Genomic DNA, 13,092 nt, shown 5'->3' with positions numbered 1-13,092 from the left:
CCAGATAATTTCCAGCTAACTTCTCCACACCCTGCTGATCATGCAAAATAAAATATTTTTCAACTGAAACTTTGGCTTTACCCCGACACGCCTTGTTTGTGAGGATAAAGCCTTGCGTGCATGACACCCTGCTTGCATGTACTTTTCTTTAACAGCAGCCGCTAGATTTGCGTTTTAAGTGACTGAATACTTTTTTTCCCTCTAATGTCCGAACCAAGATGGGTACATTAAAAAGATAGGACAGTTACTTCATAAAGAGAATAAAAAGTAGACAAAGCTATCTATATTTTGAGCACCAAATGCAAAAGGTTAAACAGGTTTGATGTGCATTATTCTACCGTATGTGGTCCAGAATTCAGAGTGTCCTTTTAGCAGAAAGATAACAAATGGAAGGCAGATAGCGGTGACAAAGAAAGAATGATTGTATGACAGCCTTGAACTCTCTGGCTATGAACTCTCACGTTTTCCCTCTCTCCTGCTCTCTTCCAGCTGTGTGCAGTTGTGGACATGTATTCATTGCAGGAAGAATGTTTGAGGAAATGGGAAACGTTTTCCAGATGGTTGGGCTCATGGCCCTGCTCAGCTGCAGCAGTGTGAAAATGATCTGACTGCTACCCATACATATGCCAAAAACATGTGGAAACGTGTAATAGAGGCGTGGGCAGTTAATTTTCCCAAAGGGCCACATGAGAAACTGAAAGTGTTGGCACTGCACCAATAAATTAAAATCAGTTCTGCTCAGTAGTATTTTTATTTCTTCATTAAGTGCTACTTATTAGAGTAGATGTTACAATCAGACAATGAAAAACAAAACAGACATAGTTAAAAAAAACGAATTAATCAAAATTCCAAAAACCATTTGTGAACAAAAAATTGCATGTTTCTGCAAAACGTCATAGACTTTCAACTTTATACAAAGTGCTATTGCTAATGTTATTGTTGTTTAATTACTCCATTTGTAGTGTTTTTTGTATTCAGTGAAAAGAATCCTCTTTTTTTTTTTTTACTTGAAAAAGTGAATTAACACTTTGAGAAAAGTTTACTTGTTATTGTGATTTTTGGGGAAATCACAAAGCTGGGATGACTGCTCCATCCCTGGATGTGTAATGCTTGCTAAGAAATCCTTGTTGCTTACGCAGCTTTGCTAGCAATAGTTCACATGTGCACATTTACTTTGGCTCAGTTAAGTTTTTGTGTTACTCTGCATGTTTAGTCACATAATGGTGGTTAAAATTAAAGTTTATAAACAGAACAATGTGCTCTCCCCAACTAATCACATTTACCTCTGATATCAGTAAAAAAAACAACAACAACAAAACCAACTTTGAAATCCATGTCTTGTTAAAAGTTTTACATTCTGCAATTATATTTCATTTTTTAATGTCAGGTGACATCTTGCAGGGCTAGGAAACTCAGATCTTACATAAACATAATAAAACTGATAAAACTGTATCATGATGTAGACCTCTCTGCTTTGAATCATACTTGTTATTAATCTCTGTCTCTCTTCCACAGCATGTCTTTAATCCTATCTTCCTTCTCTCACCTCAACTGGTCGAAGCAGATGGCCCCGCCCCTCCCTGAGCCTGGTTCTGCTGGAGGTTTCTTCCTGTTAAAAGGAAGTTTTTCCTTCCCACTATCGCCAAAGTGCTTGCTTATAGGGGGTCATATGATTGGTGGGTTTTTCTCTCTATGCATTATTGTTTTTTCTCAAAGTGTTAATCCACTTATAATATAAAGCACCTTAAAGGTGACTGTTGTTGTGATTTGGCGCTGTATAAATAAAATTGAATTGAATTGAATGATTTCCCACAAAAAAAGAGTCAGTCATTAAGCCCTTCTTTGATGGGGAGTTTGGTGGGTGAAAGGTGGAAAAACTGCATGATGTATATTTATTTATTTCCCATTAACAAAGACTGTATGGTATAATGTGCTATACATGGCCACGTTGCAGGACCAATCAGATAGTGAGGTTTCCTCCACCATCCTTTCCATCCATCTCCATCTACTAAGCCCCGCATCCATATTCTGCTTGTTTTGTAAGCATCGCACCCCAAACTTTAAATGTTATTTTACAGTGTATTTGTTGCTTATTACCAACAAATTTCAATAAATGGTAGAAAGAGTATGACCTTTTGTTTAAAGTGCTTAATATTACTTACTCTTACAATTATAATTTGTCTGATGATGTTTCATAAGCAAAACAAATGCTTATATGTTCACTTTTTAGGGGAAAATCACTGCTAACTTTGGAGAAGAAAGTTAGCAGTGATTGGTGCCTTTTGGTAATGGCTTGTGTTTTGGTTTCATATCAGAAGAGCATCAAAAAAAATTACAGGTCGAATGAATGAGGGGGTCACACATGAGTAAGTGTAAAACAAGAATGAGTTCCTAGAATATACTGTCTATCCATTCTCAGAGTATTTCAGTGAGATTCATTTGTAAGTGTTGCACTTGTGAAATGTTGCAGAAATGATTATGTGCTGAATAAAAACAGAACACAGTGCAATCAGTGCTCACTTTCTCATTGCTTTCCTATCCCACATTGCTAGCTGCTGTCATGAGTGTATTTTGTGTTTGGGTTTCAAAAATCTTCCAAATAATTGCTTTAATTGGTTCAGCCTGTTTCAGTGGTGCAAATTCCAACAGTACAGCAAGAGTCGCATTTAATATTTTTATTAAGACTATCCCCACGCTATCATGTGATCTACTAAGGTCAAATGACCCAAGAACTGAGTTAAAGCGTCTGGGAAGGGATCTCAAAACTTGATTTTAGATGGCAGACAGTTGGTGTCGTAAGCCACCACTTCTGTTCAAAGATGATTGTTCACAGTGGACATAGATGCCTTCTTTCACTCCTCTTTCAAACCATCTGTCCTCTCTGTCCAAAATGTGAACATTGGCATCCTCGAAAAAGTGACCTTTGTCCTTTAGATGCAGATGGGAGTCGAGTCTCGTCCTATAGAGATGGCTTTTCTATGTCGTGCCATACCTTCTTTACACTCTTTCATCAGGTAATTTAATCAGAATGTTTCTAAATCTTTAGTATGGTTTAAGATTTCTTTGTTTATCTTAATGTTTCAATAAGTTTTATACAGATCTAGATCCTCTCAGGACATTGGTAAGACCCCAGAGAGCTGCTTTCTGGTCCGAACCACTTGTGTTTAGAGAACAGACTGCCTGCTTACCATCTTAAGTAACCAGCAGACCTCTGTCTTTTTCCTTCTCTCCCTCTCTTTGTCTTTCTCTCCAGGCTGTGAAATATTCATGAAAGAGGGAGGTGATGAGGTGGTGGAGGTGAAGTGTGTAGGGATGAAGGGAAGACGATGCTCTAGCCTCGATTAAGTATTTACACCACCCCTGACCATTTGGACGGAGGCAGAAACACAGAGAGAACAAAGAGACAGAAGGGAAAGAAATAAAATGTTCTGAATTAATCTAAAATAAATAAAGTTGAAGTGAGGGGAGGATGAGTTAAAGAAGGAAAGAGAAGGACAAGGGAAATGAAACACGCTGTCTTGATTAAGCCCAAAAGCGTGTGTTTCTACTTTGTGGCTCTCTCATGGTTTAGTTTGGGGAAATGTGATCTGGACCCCAGGGAGAGCTAATCATCAACACATTTGTAATGGTGGAATGACTGTGCGTGTGTGTAAGGTTGCACACACACACACACACACTCCGCTTCTGAAACAAACTGATTAAGGAGGCATCAAAGTGGGAAGTGAGCTAGAGCTGTGATGCTACCCCTGGACTAAAAAAGCCTCAAAGCAACAACTTCAAAACACCGAGTCAAATTAAAACAAAGATACACAATTAGCTGTATGGATTTATCGCTGGTTTCACTGCCTCTGTACTCTCTACTTGCCTCTCTATGTTACTGTTCACTGCTTTGATCAGCCACAACTTTAAAACCACCTGCTTGCATATCCAACAATACGAGCAGATGCTTCAGCACCTGTAGGATTTCCAATTCTTGCAAGACTTTCCCTGCTTATTCCAGGGCATTGACGGAGTGTATAAAAAAGATGGCTTCAGCCCATCTTGACATTACTGTTAGTCACAAGGTAGCTGTTTAAATTTATAGAAGTCCATAATTTGCTTCACTAACTTTGTCTCTAAACTGGCCACCCTTAGCTGTCCTTCTGATATACTCTTTTATAATCCTCTCCATCATGTTCACTCCTAGTGGAAATCTTAATATCTTCAGCGCTGCCACCTCGCTACAATTCACAATATCATCTATGAACCTCATAGTCCACAGAGACTTCAGCCTGACCTCATCTGTTTATCTGCCAATCACCACTGCAAGCAGGAAGCAGCTCAGAGGTGTAATTGCACTCCCACCTTGAATCATTGCTACCGCACACCTCAAGACAGTGTTGCTGTCCTCTAGGTGTCTCCATCAACAGTCTTAAACCAAAAACATTGCATCTCTATTGTTCTGTAGTGCATGAAGCTATAATGCTGCTCACTGACTGTCACTACTCTTCTTAACCTTGCTTTCTCATAGCTTCATCATATGGCTCATCATTGTTATCCCTCTTTTACTTACAACACCACTGCACATCACTCTTGTTCTTAAGAACTGGCAGCAATACACTCTGTCTGCATTCCTCATGCATTCTTCTACTTCCTTTTCACTCCCCGATATTGTGTTAAAATGTGGTCAAAGAATCCATCGCCCTCTGTCCTAGACATCCCCATTCTTTCCAGCTCTGTAGCCAAGCTGACAAAGAGTCAGGGTTGTGTTTAACCATACCTTGTAATGACATCATGAATTTCATTACAAATAAAATTTGTTAATGTTTTAATCTTATCTTTTATCTTACCTTCATGATGAATCTATCACCATTATCTATCACAGGCCTTCAAGGTGTCAGTAATTAAACTATTACTTAAAAAGCCATCACTGTAGCTGTGAAGCTAATTATAGGCTAATCTCCATTTGTCTTTTATCTTAAAAATTTCTGTAACACTAGCTGTAAAACAGCTAACTGATCATTTGCAAAGGTTAGTAAGGTAGTTTACTATAAGGTTGTTTATTAGCTCCTCTTACTTTTCTTTAAAGAGTACTGGAAACCACATACATTATAATATACTCTTAGAAGTGAAAATGAATAAAAAGAGAAACAAAGAAATCCATACACATCTATAATATTACACAAATTTTTTTTATTTTGGCTGAACTGATGTTTTCCATATTTATTTATTAATTTTAAAATTGAACATCATCTATTAAAACTGGCTCTGTGGTTATAGTTGATAAGACAGTTATGCATATCTGACAACTGAGCAGTACATGATGCACATGCTGTCAGCAGTTGTGTTTGTGAAACCATGGTGTGCTTGATGTACTGTACATAGAAGTGCCAGGCTGTCAGACGATCTATTCATCCATAATGAAACAGTGAAGCCCCCCAGCACGATGGCTACCAGCCCTCTTCGCCTCTTCAAAAGATGTGTGAAGATGGCATGAATTATAAATACCCCCTCCACTCTAACACCAAAACCGTGTTTATGGGAGTGTGTGATGAGCATAGGAGGACATGGATTACATATTGGTATCCTGGGTTAGATCATTTTAGAGAAATGGATGAGAAAGTGAAAATGTGATCAACATGGGTTTTTAAAGTGCAATTAAATATTTATTTTAGGAAATAAAGTAGTAAAAGTTTAGTTGGGGCTAAATATATTTGAAAGCAAAACTGAGGGTAAAATGCTTGCATTTGACTAATGTGAGCTGCAGTCCCATAAGCAGTAGCTCTAAGAAGTGAAGCTTTAAACAGCCAGTGTTTGAACCAGTGTGCAACAAGAGCAATTGTAGTATGTATCCTCCTTTTATTTGTTTTTGTATAAACATGAATTCACTCATAATCTGACCAAAATATCACATTGTAACACATACTCGCCACCAGATCGCAAACAGAGGACAGACTCTGCCCAACGTGAAGTTCTACGTATCATCTAAAAATAAGAAACACTTGCACAGAGTATTCAAAGCCAAAAAAGTGAAGTGCACATCTGCTCCTTCAGTGTGAGGATCAAAAAGGTTTACTGAGTTTTTCATGGCTCCACTCAGAGCAACACAGAGTCTAAAGATGAGTTCTGTCAGCCTGCAGTCGTCACGTTGTTTGGTAATGCACTGGCAAAATCCTCACATCTTTGCCTAATCTCCAAGCGCCTTTCTTTCTGTTTGCTCTGAAGCTCTACCTGATGTAAAAAATAAATAAATGAATAAATAAATAAATAAATAATACATGGTAGAAGACCTTACATATCCTGTTTTGGTGTCTTTGAGCAAGACTGAGTGGGAATATATCGTGGGTTTATGTATTGCCTTGCATTCTCTACACCGTCCGCCATTGTCAAACGCTTTACCGACCAGGACTGAAAAATATTAAAAGCTGAGAGATGGAGTAGAATTTTTTTTACATTATATAGGGTCATCGGTGCTTCCAGTAGCTAGCTATTTAATTCATGTTCATATCTTGAAATTAAGGCACTAAACGTTTTGATTTGCGCCTGACTCCAAAGTGTTGTGGTTTCCACATTTGCCTTATGAGCAACAATCCATGGGTGAGTCCTGGGAAGAAACACAAATTCTTTTAGGGTTACAACAGGAAGGACATCCAGTGTAAAAAAAACCAACCCAAAAAACCCTGCCAAATCAAGCACGCAACACTGTGATGTGCTGTGGCAAGCCTTTGTCAAATTAAGCAGCAGCCAAAAGTAGCTTTAAAGGTAATGGAATGAGTGTTTTACCAGAATTGACAATCTGATAATAATACATATTTTTGTTTGACTGGCTACTTTAAGTATTTTAAAAGAGTCAGAATGAGCAGGATTTAGAAATTATGTTACCCTTTCAGCAATGTTTCAGCTAGTTTTTGTATGTAACACCAAGCATGTTTTCAAAAAGTCAAAGTGTACAAAGACAAACAAGGCTTCAGAGTTCTTGGAGGGAGATTAGAGCAGCGAGCAGGAGGCAAAGAAAACTGGTTTTATCTACAGGCTTGAAGGTGGACATTCAAAACACATGTTCAGACATCACATTTAGACCTTAGTTGCTTAGAGCTAAAACACCTAACCCACAGTAGTACAAAACTCTGACTGCAACTCTGGCGAATGGAAAAATATTATGACATTACTGCTGATACATAAGCAATTATTGGCCGAGGCCTAAACAAAATGAAAAGACAATGAATCAGGGAAAGACAACCTGTTGCCAAGAGATGTTCGCGTTGCCTTACACGGATGAATCTGAGTAATCTTTGTACAAGTAAATATTCTATTTTAACATGTGGACTTGTGGAAACACAAGTAAAAGATTCATGCCTGTTGCCACTTTTCCCTTCTCCCTTCACAAAGAGCCATTCTCATGAGTCAAGATGTTTGGAGCTGTTTTATCAGCCATGCTATAGCATGGGTCCTTGAGCCAGTCATACCAAAATGAAAGACAGACATGTAGAAATCCTCCAGTGTCTTCCAGAATAAATATAAAGATAAATATAAGGAATAAGACAAAGAAAAATAAGGATTTTTGTTAAACTAAAAGATTACCACTTGTTTATCTGTTTGATTAAAAGAAAACAGTCTTGACTGTTAGAGAAAAACTGCAAGGCAGCTCAATGTGTGCAGTTAGCCAATGGCTTAGAGGCCTTTCCCATGTTTTCTCCAAGGTAACCACATCACGACATGTTTATGCCTTTGTTTTGGTAAGTCACGGTTACTCACGGATGATCTTTAGCATTCAGTGTACCAGGCTAGTCTCCAGGGCTGGACTGGGACAAAAAATCGGCCCACCAGGATAAAGATTGAAAATGTGACGTCATTCAGGGGTAAAACCGCAAAGGATTCTGGGAACTTGTGGCAAGAGGTACTAGCGCACGCAGGCGTTCAATTGAACTCAGTTACACAGCGATAAAAAGAAACCCAAAAAATGGCAAGAAGCTGTTGTATTATTAACTGCAATAGCTGGTTGCATGACAGCCACGGGAAGCCGACGGGTAAAGAGATCGGTTTTTTTTACGTCGTTGAAGAGAAATTTTTTAAGCCATGTTTCCGAAGTAAGAGCCGACGGATGGTCTGGATATACCAAATATAACGTCTCAGAACACTTCAGCTCACATGTTGGTCTCCTCCAAGCATTCCCACAAAGGTCAGTCTGCTGTTGTAGTTAATACGTCATTTTTCTTAACATAATTGGTGATATAGGTTACAAGCAAGTCTGGTGCTGAACAGAAATTGTCGCGCTATGCTCCTTTATTTATTGTGCATAAATAGTGAATTGTCCTGACACAATATTGCGTTTCGCTTCTGTTATTATGGTACATTGACAAAAACATACTTTTATTCACAGGATAAAACAGTTGTTTTGTATCACTAATTGTCCAGTGCGATTACAGCATACAATATTATTGTCACTGCTACATTTCTGTAATGCTACCAGAAATATATTTCCACTACTAATGAATTACCGTTGAGCTCGAAGGTTATATTAATAAACTGTTAACGAATGTGTATTTATGAAGACGATTTGTGAGACTGGTAAACTTACCTTTGTTTGTACGATGGTCTTTCGTTCTAAACGGTGCATTTCAAGGTCCTGCACCCATCCGTCAGTAAACTGTACCTGGGCTTGTTGCAGTGACCTGAAGTTACTAAACTTCATGAGTGTATGCACTCACTCCAAGAACCGTATAATTATAAATCTGAGCGTGGTGAAAGTTGGGCAGCACGCTGACGTCTTTTGTCCACTCTGTGTGCTCGTAAGGGTCTGACCCTTTCACTCCTTTGATTTTTTCCTCGTATTTTTCTTTGTCTTTTCGTCGAGTCTGTCTTTGTACGGACCGGCATTGTTCTCCTTTTGTTTTGTACATTCCTTTTTTGTGCGGCAAAGAAAAAACAAGAAGGTATTGGAACCGGAGAATGAACGTTTTGCGGTGCTGCAAATGCTTGCATTTGATGCGGTACTTGGATTGTTTTGCCACGAGTTCCCGGCATGCAATGCGCGAAAATCACGTGATTGCTAAACAAGGGGGAGGGTGCATCCAGCCTCCTCGGCTGTAATTGGTCCAGCCCAGAGTCGATCATGACCAATTGGCCAATCCAACACCTTTCATTATTTATACCCTTCCTAAAAAAAAAAAAAATCCATCGGCCCATAAAAACAAAAAATCGCCAGTGGCCCACCGGGCAAATGCCCGGTATGCCCGATGGCCAGTCCAGCTATGCTAGTCTCACAGAAACATTTGAACATATGTTTTCAATTCAAGATTCAAGGCTCTTTACTGTCATTGTGCAAGCACATATTAAGGCAATATAGCAATTCAGGCATCTTATACATCACTTTGTTTACCTGGAGAACAAGTCCCAGGTCTGTCACACAATGCCTTGTCACTCTGATATACACCTAACCAAGTAGTTTTGGTGACTAAAATTAACCGCTCAGTAACAAAAACAGTAGCAAGTTGAATACAATGGGCACAAATCTAGCTTTGTGTCCACTGTCAAACCACTTTCGTGGATCAAAGACTTGACTTCAAGTTCCATCACACCAGACATCTCCATAATTAAAATGTCTGCCTTTCTGTGCAACAGGATTGAATGTGGATGTCATTCTTGATTTTTGTCAGCTGTCCCCCAAATCCAATTAAAAGCGTCTCAAAAAGTCAGTAAGCAGCGCTTGAGTTTAGGTCATTTTGTTAAACTGCTTTTTCTGACAAACAGTTATTCCTACATGAAAACGGTAAGTGTGTGAAGTGTCGGGGTCAAGCATTCAAGGCCATCATAGTACAATTAATCACTGTTACTAGTAAATACAGCAGAATCTTAATGCTAACTTTGGTCCTTTTTTTAAGAGTATACATGAATCATACTGACTAATTTGTATCCAAGATTGTTGGGTCAGTCATAAATATTAAGTGAAAGTGTTCCACTAGGTACCAGTATATTTTGCTTATAGTCACAAGAAAAGCCTACTCAGGCGATAATACGACCTCAGTTCATTAACTCATCTGTCCTGGAAATTCTTTTCTCCTCTCACTGTTGTTAACTTTACCCCCGTGTGAAACCTGGCTTCTAGATGAACACCACCTGACAGGGTAAGACGGCAAACCCATTCATCCTCCCCCATCTTTCTCATTTGATCCTACAGCCTTGGGACTTCAAAGCCTATAGGCCGTAGAAATGTGGTTGTCTATGCACCATCCCAAACTAACAGCTACAAAGGATTTGAGTTACACCCCACAGATAATGCCTAACAAGACACGGTCAGATAGCTGTATGGATACTGCTAATTTCATGGAAATTCCTGTTTTTGGACAGTGATGGCAGCAGGCAGGAGGCCAGCTTCTCCTCTCTCTAAATTCAGTGTGAACTGGATCTAAACTGGCGGTGATTTGGAGGATTTTTTCTTTCTTGAATGAGCTGTCCAGTAGAGAGTCCCCAGCATTATTCATACAGTGCAACAATTAAATCATCAACAGGGGAAGGGGAAAAATATGTACATTATTCATATCAGTCCTCCAGGGGGACAAACAGTCAGAGCTAATGAGAGGCTGAAGCTTTGAAGTCATGGAGTCCTCGGTGAGGTGAATGGCATGAATTAAGTACAATCATCAGACACATTTTGCTCTATATGAATATCTTCTAGATGTCTAATTTTAGCTAATATTTTGTCTGTGTTCTAAGTTTTTATTAGGAAATTTGAATATAATTAAGTCCCTCTACCCCATTATCTACAAGGTCAGGCTCAGTTCCATTTCAGCACTCAGAAAGCTGTGGGAGAGGAAGTAAATTTAGTTGAAGGTTAATATTCTATGGGAATATATGTTTGCAAACAAGATGTACTTGTTGTCAAGTGGTGTGGAATGGATACATTTTATTTTCCACTGTTCAAATGTGAGAGAAGTGAGAAGGGTTTTTGGTGAGCAAGTGCTTTGCTAAATAGAGGAAGCAGTGCCAGCCAGACTTGACCCCTTTCCCTGGCACTGCTGTTGCCAGCCATCCTGCCCTGTGCCATGCTGATATGCTATCTGCCCAAACAGATGCCCGCTCTGGCCTCACAGCGCCACTCTCCGGTCCACCACTTTAGTTGTAGCTGCCTGCTGATGTTTTGTCCGCCCTAGCACTCTGTTTCACCCTTGTCTCACCCTTGTCTCCTTGAAGAGGCACAGCAGAGAGATAACTAGACCAGTGCTGACCTTCCTGTTCAAGGGAAGCGATTTGCTGATGAAAGGTCTGCACGACAGTGGGGCCAGACATGACATAAAGACATCCAGCAAGAGCACACATGGTGTCTAAACGATCAGCTTACCGCCACAGTGAGCTTTCCAGGACCTTGGTGGAGTCAGCGTGGTAGTACTTGGTTAGGATAAGGATGACCTGCAAAAACACATGGTGGAGAGAGAGACATTTAGACAGTTATTTAGAGAACTTTTTAGTTAGTGAAATTAGAGCTAAGTTTTAGGTAGCTGAGATTAGACTTACAAGCAGCTGCCCAAAACCTCAACATGATGACAAGGCGAGGCTTTATCTGCACTTTTTCACGTCACTAAGGTGGACTTAATGATTCTACTTTGTTTTGTACTAATAATGTTCGTCGTGACTAATAAACTAGATGTTTAAAGGGGAAAAAATCTGATCTGAGCATAATCAAACAGATTAGGTTAAAGCTATTTGAAACTATTAATTACACTCATCTATAATCAATATAGATCACTTTCCACAAGCTATAACACTGCAAACAGCAACCACACCCCGTATCACATTAGTTAGCATTAGCTAGCAGTGTGGCCGACCTTAGCAGTGCTTTCACCTGCAGTCTTTGTTTCCTGAATGATAATGTCCATACCTTCATGCAGACTGTGGTTACACATGGTTTTGATTGCATGGTTATACGTGGGATTATTCTGACACCAGTGACATACATCATTTTTTTTACATCAAAGCAATGCAGAACCAGGCCTCTAATCGCATCAGTTTACTTTTCCTCACACTCATTTATAACTTGTCAGAGAGAGAGGGAGAGAGAGGCACAGTTGTATTTCAGGCTGCAGGTGGCAGGTTTGTGGCAAGTGGCATCACAATATCTTTGACCCAACGGGTAACTTCTACATGAACAAAATAAGAATAATGCATTTAATACACTAACAGGGTAACTAGGAATTTTAGCCTTTAGATTTGTGTGGTTAAATGGCAGTTATGAGACAATGATCATGTTATGGAGAAACGCAAAAGTAAAGCAATGAGTAAAGTGTAAAACAAATTGCTTTCTCCTGAGAGCAATTGAGGAATGTATTGCATTATTATTAAGAAACGTTTTCTGTGTAATTTGTGCAATACATTACCTACATTTTGAGTAATGATCCCAATACTGACCACAGCAAAGAGCGGAAATAATAGTAATGGATTGCATTTATATAGCACTTTTCGAGACCCTCAAAGTGCTTTACGATTCCACTATTCATTCACTCTCACACTGGTGGAGGCAGCTACAGTTGCAGCCACAGCTGCCCTGGTGCAGAGTGACAGAAGCGAGGCTGCCATATCGCACCATCAGCCCATCTCCAGTAGGTGGTAGGTGAAGTGTCTTGCCCAAGGACACGATGACCAAGAGAGACAGAGCCGGGGATTGAACCGGCAACCTTCCGGTTACAAGATGAACTAACCAACCCTCTGAACCACCCTCGCCTGACCTTCAACATACAAATATTTAACCACACAGCATGCAATTCATTTGCATAAATTCAATTCAATTCTATTTATACAGCATCAAACCACAACAACAGTCACCTCAAGGCGACCTCACAATAATACATAGAAAAAAAACCCCAACAATCACATTGCTCCATATGAGCAAGCACTTTGGCGACAGTGGGAAGGAACTTCCTTTTAACAGGAAGAAACTTTTAGCAGAACCAGGCTCATGGAGGGGCGGCCATCTGCCACGACTGGTTGGGGTGAGAGAAGGAAGACGGGACAAAAGACATGCTGTGGAAGGGAGCGAGAGATTAATAACAAGTGTGATTCAATGCAGAGAGGTCTATTAACACAGAGTGAGTGAGAAAGGTAACTGGAAAAAAATACTCA

General features: G+C 39.6%; 1 protein-coding gene across 3 annotated transcripts in view; it reads right to left on the bottom strand.

Moving 5' to 3' along the window:
• Positions 1-13,092, bottom strand: part of sorcs2 (sortilin-related VPS10 domain containing receptor 2) — a 368,020-nt gene that overhangs the window by 270,400 nt on the left and 84,528 nt on the right. For all 3 annotated transcript variants that reach the window (XM_005741860.1, XM_013913087.1, XM_013913088.1), the window contains exon 2: positions 11,318-11,385. In XM_005741860.1, the coding sequence (XP_005741917.1) occupies positions 11,318-11,385 (68 nt within the window). The remainder of the gene's footprint in view (positions 1-11,317; positions 11,386-13,092) is intronic.

Source organism: Pundamilia nyererei, unplaced genomic scaffold, assembly GCF_000239375.1.
Source record: "Pundamilia nyererei isolate P.nyererei 1_Seehausen unplaced genomic scaffold, PunNye1.0 scaffold00114, whole genome shotgun sequence".
Lineage (NCBI taxonomy): Eukaryota > Metazoa > Chordata > Actinopteri > Cichliformes > Cichlidae > Pundamilia > Pundamilia nyererei.
The sequence above is the reverse complement of the archived record's forward strand: the minus strand, read 5'-3'. Positions and strand labels throughout refer to the sequence as shown.